The 19,556-nt window shown below is 46.4% G+C and overlaps 2 protein-coding genes across 2 annotated transcripts in view; both read left to right on the top strand.

The window, feature by feature from the left end:
* Positions 1-1,273: 1,273 nt before the first annotated feature.
* On the top strand, positions 1,274-16,065 carry kif3b (kinesin family member 3B). The gene is made up of 9 exons (XM_083919933.1): positions 1,274-1,330; positions 3,516-5,025; positions 5,140-5,241; positions 6,332-6,454; positions 6,741-6,859; positions 9,680-9,796; positions 10,816-10,921; positions 11,370-11,575; positions 12,822-16,065. The coding sequence occupies exons 2-9, from the start codon at positions 3,622-3,624 to the stop codon at positions 12,925-12,927; spliced, it is 2,283 nt and encodes a 760-aa protein (XP_083776059.1). The 5' UTR covers positions 1,274-1,330; positions 3,516-3,621; the 3' UTR covers positions 12,928-16,065.
* Positions 16,066-18,438: 2,373 nt separating this feature from the next.
* The window catches only part of LOC310951857 (uncharacterized protein), a 6,797-nt gene continuing 5,679 nt past the window's right edge, over positions 18,439-19,556 (top strand). The window contains exons 1-2 of the mRNA XM_083920299.1: positions 18,439-18,685; positions 19,549-19,556. The exon at positions 19,549-19,556 is cut by the window's right edge and continues 120 nt beyond it. Of these exons, the coding sequence (XP_083776425.1) occupies positions 19,550-19,556 (7 nt within the window). The 5' untranslated portion in view covers positions 18,439-18,685; position 19,549. The remainder of the gene's footprint in view (positions 18,686-19,548) is intronic.

Here is a 19,556-nt window from a genome sequence, read left to right as displayed (position 1 = left end):
GCGTACAGTTAACCTGACTCTCGCCAGATGAATTTTGTTCCGCCTCGCTTCATTAAACCATCTGTGATCGCTCCATAGCAAAGTGTCTGGGTTTTAGAGATGTGACGTAGCGGAGAAGTGACTGTTGTGATTCAGACAACAATGGCTGCTCGCATCGAGGAAGCAGGCGTCAACATGGATGCTCAATGGGTGGTAAAATGTAAACTTAGACTCAGACTTCCCTTTATCGATCCTTTGGGATGAACTCTGGGATGAAATTGAGTTTCCAGCACCTTAAATAAACACAAGGGAGGTATAAAAAAATACAGTACAAGATAAACTATAAACTCTTGGTAAATAAATACAGAAAGTATAAACAAAACAATAAACTCGTAGCTAAATAAAAACAAAGTATATAAAAAACAGAACTTAAATAAAGAACATCATTGTCAAACCCGTCCAAAAACCTTTTTACACATTAATTCAGACTAAATATATTTTTTTATGGAAAAGCAATTAATCTGTACCCCTCAAAACGCCTCTTTGGTGTATTATTATTTTCTACATATTCAACCTTTAAAAGTGAGTGGGGGTGTGATGTAAGCTTATGGTGTGAACGCACTGAATGCAATGATTTTAAAGTCGATTTTTTAAATAATGTTTTTTCACCAATAAAGAGATGAACACTGATTTTTAAAGGGGTGTGTGTGTGTGTGTGTGTGTGTGTGTGTGTGTGTGTGTGTGTGTGTGTGTGTGTGTGTGTGTGTGTGTGTGTGTGTGTGTGTGTGTGTGTGTGTGTGTGTGTGTGTGTGTGTGTGTGTGTGTGTGTGTGTGTGTGTGTGTGTGTGTGTGTGTGTGTGTGTGTGTGTGTGTGTGTGTGTGTGTGTGTGTGTGTGTGTGTGTGTGTGTGTGTGTGTGTGTGTGTGTGTGTGTGTGTGTGACTCTGTGTGTGACTCTGTGTGTGACTCTGTGTGTGCGTGTGTGACTCTGTGTGTTACCTCCCTGCAGGAAGCACCAGCTGATGCTAAGCTAGGCTAGGCTACACAAGCTTGTTTACACTGGGTTGCCAGATATGCGGAAAAACCCCTGCATTTATACTCTTTATAATGAAAGTATATGGCCGTGAAACCTCTTGACTCACAGTTTAAGTGTTACACTTTTGACTGTGTGTGTACGTGTAACAAAAATCTCACTATTTATGTGTTTTATATTTCCACCACGGCGTTCACGCGCACCTCCAAAGGGGGGATACAGCGCTTGAATCTGGCAACTCTGTTACCGGGACCGTTGCGGGGATGAGCAGCGGCTAATGGCTGACTGGGAGTTCTGGATTAGCTAACGTTCAACACGGGTAAATATTTAACGTCGTCACGGTGTGTCCGTGTATCATATTGCGTGTGTTTTAATTTATTTATATAATGTGATTTTTAATTTTTATATTTAAATGTGTTTCATTGATGTAAGTTATGCCCTCGCTGCTAGCGCTGTTAGCCAGGTGATGCTAATGTTACCGGACTTGTAGCTCAGGTTACCGGTGTGTTTGCCGTTGCTAGGCCGGGTCTGGTGCCTTCGTTGTCGGCTGCTTTTTGAGTAAACTCTCGGTGGTTAGCTGCTTCGCTACATTGACGTGTTATAGTTTATTTACATGTATTAACTGTGTCTTCAGAGCTGGACCACAACATTAAACATCATAGTTAGTTAATTAATCTAATAATTTATAAATGTAACGTTAATTATAAGCTAGTTTCCGTTAATAACAGTTAGCTAACAGGTGTAACTTAAGGTGTTTCTGCTAACTGTTTATTTACCACTCAGTTTAATATTCATATTTATTTATTATTTATTATTATGCATTTAACTGCTTTTCCCCTTTGGTCTTATTTGCACTGTGTTGTTGTTTTAACCTGATTTGATCGTTTTGTTTACTCCCCATTTTTATTATTGTTTGTGTTGCATTGTTTGTATTATTATTATTATTATTATTTAAATCATTTCATTGAATTATGTCAAACCACTTGTGCAACATAAAGACAAATATTCCTAATTTTCTCATAAGAAGAAATCATGAAATAACGTAAAATATATATATTTTATTCAAAAACAAGCCTTGAGATACATGAGGAGTATTAGTCTTTAGATAATAATAGTTTTTAATCCTGAATATCAAATGAATGTTAAATATCAGGCTGACTTAATACTGGTGTTAAACCAACAGTGCAATGTTAAATTCTGTCCCAGGTAACGTTACCGTAATAAAGACCAATATTTCTCATAAGAAATCATGAAAAATCATAAAAATATTTATACATTATTCCAAAACCAGCCTTGTGATACATGAGGAATATTAGTTTTCACGTTGCAAAAGTGATTTGACATCTACAGGACAAAAGATAAAGACACATAATAGATTTAATTTAAAAAAACAATCATTAAAAATCATTAATAGGAATATTAGTCTTTATATAATAACAGTCAACAAACCGACAGTGCAATGTTAAATTCTGTCCCAGGTAACGTTAACGTATTAAAGACAAATATTCCTAATTTTCCCATAAGAAAACATGAAAAATCATACATATTTTATTCAAAAACCAGCCTTGTGATACATGAGGAATATTAGGCTTTATACAAAAACTGCTTTTTTAATCTAAATATCAAATGAATGTTAAATATCAGACTGACTAAACAGTGTAATGGTAAACTCTGTTCCAGGTAACGTTAGCGTAATAAAGAGGTTATTTATTACCAACGTTAACGTTATAGTTAATATAATAAGAGGACGTACTAGTGGGTGTTTAGTGGGAGGAGGCCTCGGGGAAGACCCAGGACCAGGTGGAGAGATTAGATCTCCACACTGGCCTGGGAACGCCTCAGGATCCCCCAGTTAGAGCTGGTTAATGTGGCCCGGGAAAGGGAAGTTTGGGGTCCCCTGCTAAAGCTGCTGCCCTCGCGACCCGACCCCGGATAAGAGGCTGAAGATGAGATGAGATGGAAACATCCTAACACTTTTAACCAACATCAGCGTTTCCACCTATAAGACCTTTAAGAGAGGAACGTAGTCAAGGAGCTGACGTTACATTATATATATTATATATTATATATAATAGCAGTCTGTCAGTAGCACCGTGTTACACTGATCTTAAATGACCGGTTGCGTTGTGAAACTATCATCAAGGTTGTGAGTCACCGCTGCCGTTACAAGTTGGTACTTGAAGAAGCTTTATTTCTCAAATGATTGTGCAACAGTTTCAATACAAAGGTGGGAAAGGATCAGAGTGACAATAAGCATAAAAACATAATCAAATCAAAGTAAAGCTAACATCAAATAATCAAACAATAACTAAGTGTGACAGAGAGTAACAGACATTGTGGTTAAGCGTAGGTTTATACAACATACGATACGCAGCGTGCAGCGGTTGAAGATGAGATGAGATTTACACAAATTATACAGTTCAATAAAACTCAAGGATGCTTTTAGAAACAGTTTTTCCCCGTCTGTCATCGACCCACTAATGATTTCACGTGTTCTCCTTCAGGGTCTGATGTGGGCGGGTGTATCGACCGACTGTTCCTGAAGCTGCACTTGGACGACGGAGCGAACGAAGAGTGCCGAGCCGCGCGGGTCGGCGGCCGCTCTGCAACATGTCCAAGAGCAAGAGCTGCGAGTCGGTCAAGGTGGTGGTCCGCTGTCGCCCCATGAATGAAAAAGAGCGGGCCGCCAAGTTTGAGAGGGTCGTCTCCGTCGATGTGAAACTGGGCCAAATTCTGGTCAGGAACCCCAGGGAGGCTTCGGCCAGCGAACACCCCAAAGTCTTCACGTTTGACTCCGTCTACGACTGGAACTCCAAACAATTAGACCTGTACGATGAGTCCTTCAGGCCCCTCGTGGATTCGGTTCTACTCGGGTTCAACGGGACCATTTTTGCCTATGGGCAGACGGGCACGGGGAAAACGTACACCATGGAGGGGGTGAGAAATGACCCCGACAGGAGAGGGGTGATCCCCAACTCCTTTGAGCACATCTTCACCCACATCTCTCGTTCCCAGAACCAGCAGTACCTGGTGAGGGCGTCATATCTCGAGATCTACCAAGAGGAGATCAAAGACTTGCTCTCCAAAGACCAGTCGCGTCGCCTGGAGCTCAGGGAGAGGCCTGACACGGGCGTGTACGTCAAAGACCTCTCGTCGTTTGTCACCAAGAGCGTGCGCGAGATCGAGCACGTCATGAACGTGGGCAACCAGAACCGTTCGGTGGGCTCCACCAACATGAACGAACACAGCTCCCGCTCTCACGCCATCTTCGTGATCACCGTGGAGTGCAGCGAGTTGGGCGTAGACGGGGAGAACCACATCAGAGTCGGCAAACTGAACCTGGTCGATTTAGCCGGTAGCGAAAGGCAGACCAAGACGGGCGCTCAGGGCGAGAGGCTCAAAGAAGCCACGAAGATCAACCTGTCGCTCTCGGCCCTGGGAAACGTCATATCGGCTCTGGTGGACGGCCGGAGCAGCCACATCCCCTACCGAGATTCGAAACTCACCCGTCTGCTGCAGGACTCTCTGGGGGGCAATGCCCGCACCGTCATGGTCGCCAACATCGGCCCGGCATCCTACAACGTGGAGGAGACCTTGACGACGCTGCGCTACTCCAACAGGGCTAAGAACATCAAGAATAAGCCGCGCATCAACGAGGACCCCAAGGACGCGCTGCTCCGGGAGTTTCAGGAGGAGATCGCGAGGCTGAAGGAGCAGCTGGAAAAGCGCTCGGGGAAGAAGAAAAGGCGCAAGCAGCGGAGGAGGGGCGGCGACGGGAGCGACGGTGAGGATCTGGAGGACGGGGAAACGGAGGACGACGACGAAGACGCTGACGACAAAGGGGATTACTGGCGGGAGCAGCAGGAGAAGCTGGAGAGAGAGAGGAAGGCTATCATGGAGGATCGCAGTCTGGTGGCGGAGGAGAAGGTTCGGCTGCTCAAAGAGAAGGAGAACAAAATGGAAGATTTGCGGAGAGAGAAGGACGCCGGAGAGATGCTCGCTGCCAAAGTGAAGGTGAGTGGGTTTTGACAGGTTTACTTCAAGTGAAGTTTTGTTTCATTGATGCTTCTCTCCCCGCTGTGACTTAAAGTAGTTTCATCCTTGTTTTGTTTTTTCCTCTGAATCCAGGCGATGGAGAGTAAGCTCCTTGTTGGGGGAAAGAACATTGTGGATCACACCAACGAGCAACAGAGGATGCTGGAGCAGAGGAGACACGAGATCGCTGAGCAGGTATAAACATCTTTACTCTTAGGGCGCACTGTCCGTTCGACCGCGCCCCGCGCTTTAGGGTGATTCCCCCACGGCCCGGGCCCGTTTGTGCTCACATGACTTGAAAGGATCTGGGCCGCGGCTCTCTTGTTTCTCGCTTAGGGCGCACTCACACTGTCCATCCATACCGTGCCCCAGGACGTTTCACGGCTTAAGTCTAGTTCCTTTGACCAGTGTGAGTGCAACCGTGTGACGTGTTACGGCGTGATGACGTATAGGCAGCAAGAAGCATTCACAGAGGCCCAGGTAGTGTGAGTACAAACGGGCCTGGAGGGGGGGACAAGGACCCTAAAGCACGGGACGGAGGCACAGTGTGAGTGCACCCTTATACGTCATCACACTTTCTGAGATTTAGTGGTAACCCTTTTGAATATTCTTATCTGACAAAATCTGCGGTAAACACTCCCACCTAACATCATAACTTGTATCATCGGGGGCGACTGCACCGCGACCATCGGCAGGAGAAGTAACATGATTTGCGCATTAATAGGAAACAACAATACAGCTGCGTCTTCACAACAAACAAATTCAAAGTATAAGTCTCTGAACGCAAAGATTTCAACAGGCGCTATACGGCTGTACAGTCTAACACCCTTTCAAAATAAGATTCCTGGGTCCAAACGCTCCGTTGAAACAAAACAGACAACAACAGCCGAACATGTGAACAAGTTCGTCATTTAGACACTTTTTCCTCTATAAGAAAGAGGTAAAACAACAATTACCGTTGTTTGGTTTAAAAACAACGGGTAACACGCCATCGCGGCGAGGCTTGGACCTGGAAATTATATTTTGAAAGGGCGTTACGTCACAACTTAACAGCCGCATAGTCATTATATTCATTATACGCCGTTATATTCATCTCCACAGTCCTCCATTGACATTGTGCTCCTTCTCGTTTTCCTGTCGGGTACTATTCTTTGATTCTAAGCATTCTGGTTCACAGTATCCCTTTCTTAACTGACTATGTACCACACGACAACCTCACTTTGAATCAGTGACTGTCGGTCACTGTAGCACCGCGGTTTAAATGCACGAACGTGTGTGTTTCCAGAAACGCAGAGAGCGGGAGATGCAGCAGCAGATGGAGAGTCGCGACGAAGAGACTCTGGAGCTGAAGGAGACGTACAGCTCTCTGCAGCAGGAGGTCGACATCAAAACCAAGAAGCTGAAAAAGGTAGAGATCACCGCTGTGTCCCCTGTCCTCCATCCACACGACACACAACCCTGTTCTCTGCGTGCGTATAAAAGCGTAAACGTGCATTTGTGACAGCATATGTACATCACCACTATTCAGTTTTGAAAGCCTGATGTTCAGATCACCTGCTTTGCAAGTGAGTCAGGTTCTGTCTTTGTTCGTCCATTGCTCCTCATGACAGCCGGGTGTCTAAGCCAAATACTAAGGCTGAAGTCCTCATCGTCACGGTAACCCTGGTTTCCTGTCTCCTCTGTCTGTCCTCTAGCTGTTTGCCAAGCTTCAGGCCGTGAAGGCAGAAATCCACGACATCCAGGAGGCACACATCAACGAGCGCCAGGAGCTGGAACAGACGCAGAACGAGCTCACCAGGGACCTCAAACTCAAGTATGAAGCCTGCGTATCATAATGTCGGCCGGCAGGTGCCGAGTCCAGACTTCATCTGGTTTCATGCTGTCAGACATAAACAGAGACGCTATGAAATAATGCAGGTTTTTGGAAAAGGATTGGCAACGAAAAGTATCTACGTGCATTGCACTTTTATTTTACAGGCCAACATGAAAAGACCTAAAGAACCACATGAAGGAGACATGGTTTCCAAGTTTTACCAAGTTGTTGTGAGGGCGTTTTCACACCTTTAATTTATTTGCTCCCGTCCGAATCAGTTGATGAGTTTTTTAAATGTTTCCCTTTCCCCCTTGCTTTGGTTTCTTAGGGCGCACTCCCACTGTGCCTCCGTCCCGTGCCCCGTGCTTTAGGGCCCTTGTCCCCCCCTCCAGGCCCGTTTGTATTCACACTACCTGGGCCTCGGAGAATGCTTCTTGCTGCCTATACGTCATCACGCCGTACACATCCCAGAATGCAAAGCACATCCGACTACAGTAGTGGTTTAGCTTTAGAGTTCACCTGGTAATCGGGTCGGATCAAGTTCCCACCACAAACGTCCGTGTCTAGTGTTTGCGAGCAAATCTGCACCGTTACATAAACTGCTGGAAGCCGACCCGACCCATAAACTGCCAATTACTGTTTGTACATTATAGTGTCACAACTGTCAGTGGAGAGGAGAACAGAGACTGCAGCACCACAGCAACCCTCTGTGTGTGTGTGTGTGTGTGTGTGTGTGTGTGTGTGTGTGTGTGTGTGTGTGTGTGTGTGTGTGTGTGTGTGTGTGTGTGTGTGTGTGTGTGTGTGTGTGTGTGTGTGTGTGTGTGTGTGTGTGTGTGTGTGTGTGTGTGTGTGTGTGTGTGTGTGTGTGTGTGTGTGTGTGTGTGTGTGTGTGTGTGTGTGTGTGTGTGTGTGTGTGTGTGTGTGTGTGTGTGTCAGTGTGTCAGTGTGTGTGTGTCAGTGTGTCAGTGTGTGTAAGAGAGGGAGAGAAGAGAGAGGGGAGGATACGGACTATTGCACTCCATGTTTCTGTAAGCTATTAATAACTTGGACTACTCTGAATGCTGCTCTGTCACTTCTTGATCAGCCCGTGGGTCGACTCGCGCATCACGGCCGCGTGTCGTTCTGCCCTGAAGGCGCCGGCGGCTCAGCTCAGGGCGGGTGCAGCGACGTGACGACCTCCACTGCTTCAGAGGGGCAAATCATCTGTGCCCCCCCCCATCCTTTTACTGTGCCTTTCACACTGGGGCTGAGACTTTTGCTTAAACAATCAAATTCAAAGTCCATTGATTTATTAATATTTGAATATTTATTTATATTTATTCACAATTAAATGCCTTCAGTAAGACGTATATAAGTATCAAAATTAAGTTATACATGTTCACTGTCCACTAGAGGGCAGTGAATCAGTGAGGATTCAGAAGAAAAACAGTCACAACTGTTTTTAAGTCAAAGTCCAGGCCTCTTAAATGTTCTGCATTGAGCGTGACAGTCACTCTTTTCAGTCTTTGGTCACGCTCTCACCCCACACATTGAATTTCTCACGCGCAAAAACTATTTATAACATGCTGTGTTGCCTCACAGCGAGAAGGTTCCTGGTTTGAATCCCGCCCGGGGCCCTTCTGTGTGGAGTTTGCATGTTCTCCACGTGTCTGCGTGGGTTTTCTCCGGGTTCTCCGGTTTCCTCCCACAGTCCAAAGACGTGCAGGTGTTCGGTTCATTGATGACTCTAAATCACCCGTAGGTGTGAATGGTTGTCTGTCTCTGTTCGTCTCTATGTGTCCTGTGATAGACTGGCGTCCTGTCCAGGGTGGACCCCACCTCACGCCCCATGTCAGCTGGGATCGGCTCCAGCCCCACGTGACCCTGACAGAGACAAGAGGCTGAAGATGAATGAATGCTGCAGCGCCCAAAATGTCTCTGTCCGCGGCCCAGGAGCGCTGCTCTCACTGTAGAAACGTCAGGAATCAAGAGCTGTCGCTTACCAGCAGCCGGCCAATAAAAAAAAAAAGAACGTGGTTACACAATAACCAATCAGAAAACAGCACTTTTGTATCCGGGTGAGATTTGACACAACAACCAATGAAAAACTAGCAAAGTTCTCCTGGATTTATTCACGTACTTGAGTGATTGTGCTACAAACACTGGAGCTCAGAGCATCACTTTGAGGAAGTCATCTCCTCTTGTTCGATTACAACGAACTCTCAACTGGCTGCTGTTAAAGAATGTTTCCCAGATATTAAGCTTCATTTCTTTAGATGCTGAGTGAAACACCCTGTCCCCGACTGACGCTAACGTCCCCTACAGGAGCCCGGATGGACAAACACAGCCTCGCTAATGAAAAAGCCTCGGAAACTGAAGTAAAAGCGTTTACAAGCAAACGCATTTATAAAAAATGAATATCCCTGGAAGGTTTGAACATTAAGGGCTTCCTAATGTTTGTTCAAATATCATTCATTTATAGTATTATATTCAAATATCGAAGTTCGGAGTCAAAGCTCTCTTTCACACACACACGCACACACGGCTGTTGAATAAGTGTGTTCGGGACCGGACCACCACTACCAACCCCTCTGAAGGGCTCTGCACCCGCCTGCCCAAAGGAACCGTACCAAGGTGGAATATGAACCAGAGTCTGGTTTAAAAAGGACTCAAATGTGTGTGTTCAGCCGGACACCTCTGATATCTATTTATACTGTATGTGATTGTTAATGAGTGTTAAATGTATTAGTTGTATGACTCCTACACTTCCTTCAGTGTATTAGTAACACACAGCAGCTGTTTGTCTGCCTCTGTCTAACTGCCTGTTTGTCCGTCTCTCAGGCACCTGATCATCGAGAACTTCATTCCTTCAGAGGAGAAGAACAAAATCGTCCACAGGGCCTACTTCGATGAGGAGGACGAATACTGGAAAATGAAGCCCATCACACGTTTAGAGGAGTGAGTTACACAATAAGCAGAGTTTTCTACATTCCTCATGTGGAAGTGCTCCAACTGCACCATACGTGTGGTGTAAACGGTTTTTACACAGCGGTTATTGAGCATTAAGCCCTAAAGCTATATTAACAGGTTTTGAGCTCTCCGTACAGTGTTAGGGCGCACTCCCACTGTTCCTCCATCCCGTGCCCCGTGCTTTAGGGTCCTTGTCCCCCCCTCCAGGCCCGTTTGTACTCACACTACCTGGGCCTCGGAGAATGCTTCTTGCTGCCTATACGTCATCACGCTGTAACACGTCACACGCATTGATGTTGTCATGGCGATGCGTGGCTTTGTTTCCAGATCTTTCCGTAGACCTCGGAGTTTTTGTGCATCTTGTCGACTGTTTTTGAATCTTTTCATCGACCAAATCTGCAGTAAACACTCCACCTCCGCATCACACCAACGTGAACCTTTCACCGCCATTGTTTGAAATGTCCGCGCATGGTCCCTCCTTCTTTTTTCTACGTCCCAACAGGCGCACAGGAAATGACCTCAGAACCGCCGTAGGCCTCGTCCTCGTACATGTGCGCACGCTCGTGCTCGTACATGTGTAAACGTGCTTTACTAAAGCCCACCTCTCCCAAACGGGCCGTGGCCGGCAAGCGTACAGTTGCACTCACTCTGGTCAAACGAACTAGACTTTAGCCGTGAAACGTCCTGGGGTACGGTACGGATGAACAGTGTGAGTGCTCCCTAAGCGAGAAGCAATCGAGCCGCGGCCCAGATCCTTTCGAGTCATGTGAGCACAAACGGGCCATGGCCGTTGGGGAATCACCCGGAAGCGCAGGGCGCCCCAAACGGGCCATGGACGGCAAGCGTACCGCACCAACGGTTGCACTCACACTGGTCAAACGAACTAGACTTTAGCCCGGAAACGTGCTCGGCTACCGTACGGATGGACAGTGTGAGGGCGCCCTTACTCTATGTTACACTAAGACTTGATTGTATACACTGTTTGATTCTGCGTGTGTCTGCTTCAGTGACCATCAGATGATGACCAGGCCTCTGTCTGCGGTGGGCTACAGTCGGCCCCTCAGTCACCACGCTCGCATGGCCATGATGATGAGGCCCGACATGAGATACAAAGTGAGCCTCACATCCTCACCTTCTGCACCGATGCAAGTGCACGTGATCACACACAGGAACCTCCAGATGACTGGCCCCTGCACATCAGCACCACACATCAGCTACTCAAATACTCTGTGTTAACGCTCTTAATCACCGGTCGACATGCTATAGTTTCACGTAACAGATCGATTGTATTCCTGATGTGTTCTTTATCCATTTTGCACGTTAGTTTCTTAGGAAAGGTAAGAGGACACATCCTCACCATACAACTAACTTGTCTGACTTGGAGAAACTATCTTGCAACATGCTGCAGCCTTTTTAATGTTCAATGTCTTGTCTTAAACTGTCCCGTAGCCTTTCCTCATGTTCATCTTCACTGCTGACACATAAAGACGGACGCTGATTGACTTGTTTGTCTCACATGAGTGTTCTTCTGCTTCCCCCCCACATACACACATACACACAGGCTGAAAACATCATGATGCTGGACATGGACCTGCCCGCTCGGACCACTAAAGAGTACCAGGAGCCGGTTATCGCCCCAAAGGTGGCGGCAGCTCTGGAGAACGCTCTTAGGGATGAGGATGAGATCCAGGTGGATGCCTCGGGCTTTCACGGCAGCTTGGGATCGACCCCCCCTGCCAGCAGCAGCCTCAAGAAACCAAAGTCTGGGTAAGGCCGACTCTCACCGCCAGCTGTGGAGACAAGAAGTTCAGTTCTTTTTCAAGTGGCACATACTGTGGTTAGGCTGGTGCTTGCATCAGGGTTGGGCGATCGGGCGACTATGTCGGTGACAGTTCCTCGAGGGCCAATCGAGTTCTCGTTTTTCCAAATCTATTTTTAGAATGCAACGCATCTTCCTGCAAGAATAATGATGCACAGCAATACAGCGAAAGCCTGTCGGACGCCTGTTTTTAGGGTGAATTCACGGCTCACTCAGTGCGTTTACAGTCAAATCAGTAACTTATCCCGGTCTTATCCCGGTTATAACCAGACTATTGAAGTTCCCCTCGTCTCAATGAGAGGGGGTCGAATGGGAAAATGACGGAGTGACTCTTCCGCCTCATCTTCACATCTTACACGTCTGAATTAAGGGTTTATTTGGACCAAACCCAAGTCGGCGATTGTTGGAACAGTGGACAGACAAACTAAGACGGCTTTACGGCGCACTCACACTGTCCATCCGTACCGTGCCCAAACACGTTTTACGGGTAAAGTCTAGTTCCTTTGACCAGTGTGAGTGCAACCGTACCGCGTCTAGAAGTGGTACGCTTGCCGTCCACGGCCCGTTTGGGAGAGGTGGGCTTTTGTAAAGCACGTTTGCACGTGTATGAGCACGAGCGTGCGCACGTGTACGAGCACGAGGCCTACGGCGGTTCTGAGGTCATTTCCTGTGCGCCTGTTGGGACGTAGAAAAAAGAAGGAGGGACCATGCGCGGACACATATTTGACGTATAGGCAGCAAGAAGCATTCTCCGAGGCCTAGGTAGTGTGAGTACAAACGGGCCTGGAGGGGGGAAAGGACCCTAAAGCACGGGGCACGGGACGGAGGCACAGTGGGAGGGCGCCCTGAGTGAGTCTGTTTTGTTTCTTTGTGGGTTTTAACGAGTTAGCTAGGTGAAGCTAGTCTCAGTTTGGTGAAAGAGAGAAACTTTTATTCAGAAGGTGTTTGTTGTATTTTTCTTCCAATGAGAAAAATAGGTGGAAGAATACCGACACACACACACACACCTGTGCAAGTATCGGCATGTTGCCCCTGTGGTTCTTGCGCTGACGTTGGCCTGATTTGAACATATCGCCCAACCCTGATGTTAGCGAGCAACGAAATCAGAGAAAATGTTTATGAAACCTCAACATGAGTAGACTCACTTATTCCCACAGTCTGTCTGACGCTCTGTTACTGCTCTCTGTCGTTCAGCCGTCCACGAACAGGCAAGAAGTCGAGCACGCCGACCTCCTCATTCGGCCCCTCCAGTCCAGGATCGCCGCTTTACCCGCAATCCCGCGGCCTGGTGCCCAAGTGACGGCGTCTACGACCGACATCGCCACCAACCTTCCTGTGCACCTTTCCACTCTGGGAGAGTGGGTTTTTATTGTGGAGATGACAGAATATTGGATTCCTCAAGTGAGAACACTTTAAGACTAACGCTGCTTCGTAGGTTTGAACTGTAACCGCACCACTATAGACTGCCGTCGTCATGGTTTCCTCCTGGAGAGCTGAGAGACCGCAGCAGCCACGCATGAAGCCTCGCATCACTGTGCACTGCTGTTACATTTCCCTACAATTGGCGTAATGCCACTGATGTCTTATACACACACCCACACACACACACATATATATATGTCACAATGTTCTTAATGTGTAGACAACAACGATGGTGGACTCAGTGCACTTCTTCTTCCTAACTTCCCAGATCTGTGTCGGGTGTCGTAGCATCTTATACTGTAAGAGTGAATACTGGAGGGAGGGGCGGTGGGTTGACGTGAAGACACTTGGACCAGGCACTGTGAAGTGTGCGTGCATGTGTGTGTGCGTGCAAAGTATGTGTTTGTCAGTATGTGTGTGTATGTCTGGCCGTATCTCCGTGTGTGTGTCTTGACGTCACACTCCGGTTCATGTCAAACTGTGCGGTTTCTTCCATGGTTGGAGCTCCGATCATGTTAGAATGGAGCCATAAGTCCTGCATGCGTGTGTTAAAGGAACATTTCAACATTTTGGGGACGTTTTTTTTGAGTTGGACAAGAAGATGATTAACACTTGTGGTGTTGCTAAATATGAAGCTGGAGGCAGTTGGCTTATTTTTTCAGCCTCCACTGGTCGCAGTGCTTAAATCACTCGAGCACCGTGCCTGATTTCAGACACAGAGCAGTTCAATAAGTTACTTTAATACGTTGTACGCATTTCTTCCTGGATGACAATTCTCCAGGAAGTCTATGCGACCAACCAGCAACTCCCTCGTTTTCACATTTCTGTTGACTGGAGTGAACAAATTAGACTCATTGTGTTGAGAACGAACAAGTAATAACTGGCAGGTGGACGGACGGAGCGACCCGCCAGCCCCTGCTTCCAGTCTTCATGCTAAGCTAATCACGAGTAAGTGTATTCCCTAAAGATGTGTGACTGTTCCTTTAACTGTGTATGATTGTAAACGCACAGGCCAGATAGAGAGCACACCTCAGACGTGCTCTCTGTCATAAGTCGCTGTAATCAGTAGATGCTGTTCTTCCGGGGAATACGAGACAGAGATGGGGGACGATCGGGAGAGCGCTCGAGACATTTAGACCTGGGATAGACCGTTGATCGATGCAGCCTCATCCGGTGACCGATACGGATTTTCTTGAGTCATTATCTGGAGCCAGTTCTACTTTTACTCCCTCAATTTAAAAAAGGAGCATTTATTGAACTTAAAAAAGGCGTCTGCAGCAACACGGAGCTGCCTGTGGACGCCCGTCTGTGAATAATACCGGGAAAAAACTATCGGCGAACGCAGCAGCCCGCATCGGCCGATACGATACACCTTAAAAACCGCAAATATCGTCCTGTAGCATCGGTCTATCACTAATTTAGACGCTCACTATGACACATTCTAGTGCAGTCGGCCACCAGACATCGGAGCGGATCAACGTCAGCCGCGCCAAGGGCCGCTTCGACATCACGATTCAAGATTCAAGAAGCTTTATTTATCCCGTGGGAAATTATTGATCACCGCCCTGGAGTGCGCCTCTGTTTCATCAGGGTTCCAAGGTGCCTTAACCTCTGTCCGTAATCTCTGCTCCTTTATCCGAAGTGTGCACGCGTGCTCCTCTTGGCCTGCGGTTTATCCTTTCCATCGCTTTATCGACTCGATCGTTCCAGCGTCAGGGGATTGTTGTTGGCACGTTCCCGTCAGAAGGAGGCGTACTCGTCCTATGGAGAGGCAGAGCATTCGGACACAGCAACCAACCACCCCCCCGCAGGGCCGCAGGAAGTCAAGGCACGCAGAGGGTGACGCATACCCCATGTTTGCTTGTTTTTGTACCTCACTGACCTTTGAATCGGTCCCGATCGGTCTAACAGAACACTGAAAGCGTCAGGGGCAGTGCCGAAGCTCTCCGCGGGACCATTCATCACAAAAACTCAGTCGAAAACACTACGGACTTCTAAATCTGAACCCACAGATCCTCCCATTTGCACGCGTACACATGAGTGACGTGTTGTTTTCACCCTGCCTGGTTCAGGCTGCCTCTCTGCTGCTCTCCGTTCCCCCGCGCTCTTAACTGTGAGGGCTGCGCCGTCCGCTCGCTGCTACTGCGTAGGGTTTTCAAACCCACCGTGACATTTCAACAGGCCCCGGGTTAAACAGGCAAACGAAATCCTCTCAAACTCTCGCGACGCGTGCACCTGATTGTTTAAGAGCAGACACGCCCGTCTCAGCCGTTCGCAAGCACCTACGACTGAAGACTTTGTCGCCGTTTGACCCGTGTCTGCACCCCTGACGCGTGATATCGAACGCGCTCGCTGAAAGGCAATCCTCAGTCACTTTTGCAGATGAAAATCTAACTTATACTCTTTCATTTTTATACACAGATGTAGATATAATTTTCTATTCGTTCTCTCGTTGAAATAGATTATCGTTTTATTTTTTTGGAGCTTTGTAATTTAACGTTGAAATCTTATTTTTTGTGCATCAGTCGTACGCGAACAATGTGTCTTATATATATCCACCAAGATACCGGCTTTTGTTTGTGTTTGTTTTGTTTGTGCGTACTCTTAAAAACGCTTTAGAGGATACGTTCTCCATATGGGAGCTGAAAACCGTGGGTCAACTGTTGCACATTGTTGATTTTGGGAGAGTGTGGAGACTGTTTATAGGAAGCACGCAGAGGAGATTGAGTCATTACACGTTCACTGTACATTTAACTCGTTAAACACAAACCTAACCTTTAGATTAAGGCCTCGCTGTTGTAACTAACAATGCTGCGCGCCTGCCGCATGATTTGAGCAGGCTCCAGTTAAACCTCCGGCTGCGTGAGTATTCCTCATTCGTAGGATCGATCTGGTATAAAAATAAAGTGTGCGTACGTTTGGATCTGTATCCCGGAGCTGCAGCACTGGATCGTAACCTGAATACCTTTTATGTGCTGGTTGTTTTAGAGCCAAAGGACGACTACGCTGACACGCGTCCGTCTGCGGCTGGGCGTGTCTTTACCCTGTTTAGTTTCTTTTGACGATTAAAGACGATACAATGATAAGATGGTAGCACGTCCTGTCTCTTTGGGGATACGTTACCCTGCGTGTCTCTTAAGTATAATGTGTTTCCCCTTTTATTCCCTGTGCGTGTGGTAGAGCATATTTTGAGTTGTGACATTTTGTCGTGTGAAGCGGCCGGGATGAGGATCAGCACCTCTAAATCTGAGGCCGTGGCTCTCAGCAGGAAACCGGTGCATTGTTACTCTAGGTCGGGAATGAGTCCTGACCCCAAGTGAAGGAGTTCAAGTCCCTCGGGATCTTGTTCACGAGTGAGGGGACGATGGAGCGTGAGTTTGTCCGGAGAATCGGAGCAGCGGGGGCGGAGCTGCAGTCGCTCTACCGCACCGTTGTGATGAACAGAGAGCTGAGGAAGACAAAGCTCTGGATCTACCCTCAGTCCTGGTTCCCATACCATACGCACTGACCTCTTAATACCTGCAATAATGAACACAATCAGTATAATAGCAGGGGTGACAAGGTGGTCTGGTGGTTAGCACTGTGGCCTCACAGCGAGAGGGTTCCTGGTTTGAATCCCGGCTGGGGCCCTTCTGTGTGGAGTTTGCATGTTGTCCCCGTGTCTGCGTGGGTTTTCTCCGGGTTCTCCGGTTTCCTCCCACAGTCCAAAGACGTGCAGGTGTTGGGTTCATTGATGACTCTAAATCACCCGTAGGTGTGAATGGTTGTCTGTCTCTGTTCGTCTCTATGTGTCCTGTGATAGACTGGCGTCCTGTCCAGGGTGGACCCTGCCTCACGCCCGATAGCAGCTGGGATCGGCTCCAGCACCCTTTGAAGATGAATGAATGAATATAATAGCATACAGTAAATGTCCCATACTAAACATAACTCCAGACGCAGCAGACTCAACCATCACACATGCATCCAAGACATTATTCTCTGCATCAGCCATTGGATTAAATTTGTGTATCTCTCCTGACGTCCACCATGTGGCACCAGAGAACACACACTAACATACACCATGTTGGCCTGTGATGTTCTCATGTGTCCATGTCGTCGTTCTCCTCAAAGCGACTTCAGTCAAAAGCAACTGGACTTGGTTCTTTGTCAGGAAGACGTTTCACCTCTGATCCAAGAGGCTTCATCAGTTCATGTACGCATCTGACCAGGACCAGGACCAGGCTGGGACTGGACCAGGAACAGGACCAGGACCAGGCTGGGACTGGACCAGGACCAGGACCAGGACCAGGACCAGGCTGGGACTGGTCATGTTTGAACCCACACACAGCCCTGGCAGCACATCACTCCCATTCCCCAACAGCTCCACCGGTTGGTCACGCATCGCCTACAAGATCCTCCTGCTCAGGCAGCTCTCCAGCTTCCAGATGACCCCAAACACCGTCTTCCTTGGTGAAGTACAGACCAGGGGTGGGCAACGGTGGTCCTGCAGAGCCACTGTCCTGCATGTTTTAGGTTTCTCTCTGCTCTAACACACGTGATCGGTGTGTACAGTGAAAAAATACCTCAGTAAATCCAAAATGGCCGACTTCCTGCTGGACTTAGGGTGTGACTCTAAGAGGCTTTTTTTAAACCCTCCATACTTTACATCGGCCGACCGAATTTCACACGTCTACATCAAATTTAAAGGCGGGGGCAGTGACTCTGAAATACTCTAGGGGGCGCCCTCGAGTCACTTTAACACACACGAGCCCAAGACTGATATCAGGTTTTACGTTTACACACTAATGATGAACGTACAACCTTATGTGCGCTTAAGAGCACGATTAGCACCTCAGAAATGCTAATGCTAACTAATTAGGGGACGCTATAGAGCCGGCGTGCCACGCCCGAGCTCATCGTGGCATCAAAGCGACGTGATTACGAAGTTTGAACACGGGTGAAACGTTTTGTTTTGCGCGTCATAAAAGTTCTCAAACGTGTTCGTAACAATTTAAATTGACGCAGGAAAATCCAAAATGGCCGACTTCCTCTCCGTGTGTGTGTGTGTGTGTGTGTGTGTGTGTGTGTGTGTGTGTGTGTGTGTGTGTGTGTGTGTGTGTGTGTGTGTGTGTGTGTGTGTGTGTGTGTGTGTGTGTGTGTGTGTGTGTGTGTGTGTGTGTGTGTGTGTGTGTGTGTGTGTGTGTGTGTGTGTGTGTGTGTGTGTGTGTGTGTGTGTGTGTGTGTGTGTGTGTGTGTGTGTGTGTGTGTGTGTGTGTGTGTGTGTGTGTGTGTGTGTGTGTGTGTGTGTGTGTGTGTGTAAAGGAGGGAGTGGTCACAGGCACGCTTGAGCGCTGGACACAGCAGCAAACAGTTTATTGAGAGAAGAAGAAGGAGGAGGAGAAGAAGAAGAAGGAGAAGAAGAAGTAGAAGGAGGAGAAGAAGAAGAAGAAGAAGAAGGAGGAGAAGAAGCAGGAGAAGAAGAAGCAGGAGAAGAAGAAGCAGGAGGAGAAGAAGAAGAAGGAGGAGAAGAAGGAGAAGAAGAAGAAGAAGAAGGAGAAGAAGAAGGAGAGGAAGAAGAAGAAGAAGGAGAAGAAGGAGAAGAAGGAGAAGAAGAAGAAGGAGAAGACGAAGAAGAAGGAGAGGAAGAATTTCTGCAGGTAGGACACTTTTCTTCGTGTCTGAGGATTTTATTTATATTAGAAACAGAAATATTTAAATATTCACTCCATCATTATTATTATTATGATAATTGTATTGTTCATATTTTCTTTATTGGAAGTTTTCATACTTATTTTCCTCTGGAGTAATAAAGATAAACTTTATTGACAGAACTCATGTAAACAATAACAACAAAAATAATCAAACAGATGAATTAGATTTTAAATAAACAAGAAGCTGATTGAATTATGTTTTTAATAAATGAACTTGGTTTTAAGCTTTACTTGTTATTTATTTATGACAGAGACACAATATTAATATTATTTTATCATCAACATTGTTGTTTAGTTTTGTTCTTTGTCTGAAAAAGTTTATAAACAAAAACTACAATTATTAATGTTATTATTATTAAAAAATCGTTATGCTTATTATTAGCAACATTCTAATAATGATCATTATTATTTACATTATTTTTGTTTTAAAATCGTTATTATTTTTTATTAACATTATAATAATAATAATTATTATCATATATATTATATATGAACAAAACTTACTAAAATTATTATTATTGTTGTTATTATTAAAATCGTTATTATTATTAACAACATTATTGTTAATTTTTATTATTTTTTATCATCAACCGTATAATTGTTATTATTATTATTAACATTTTAGTTGTTGTTGTTGTTGTTATTATTATTTTATCATCAACATTGTTATTATTTAAATTGTTATTATTATTATTATTAACATTTTTGTTGTTGTTATTCTTCTGAACATCGTTGTTGTTGTTTGTAAACAAAGGCGTCGCGGCAGCGGTCAGTATTTAACGGTGCTGATGATGTCATTACATGGTCAGGATGGATG

This window comes from Echiichthys vipera, assembly GCF_963691815.1.
Source record: "Echiichthys vipera genome assembly, chromosome: 9".
NCBI classification, from domain to species: domain Eukaryota; kingdom Metazoa; phylum Chordata; class Actinopteri; order Perciformes; family Trachinidae; genus Echiichthys; species Echiichthys vipera.
The sequence above is the reverse complement of the archived record's forward strand: the minus strand, read 5'-3'. Positions and strand labels throughout refer to the sequence as shown.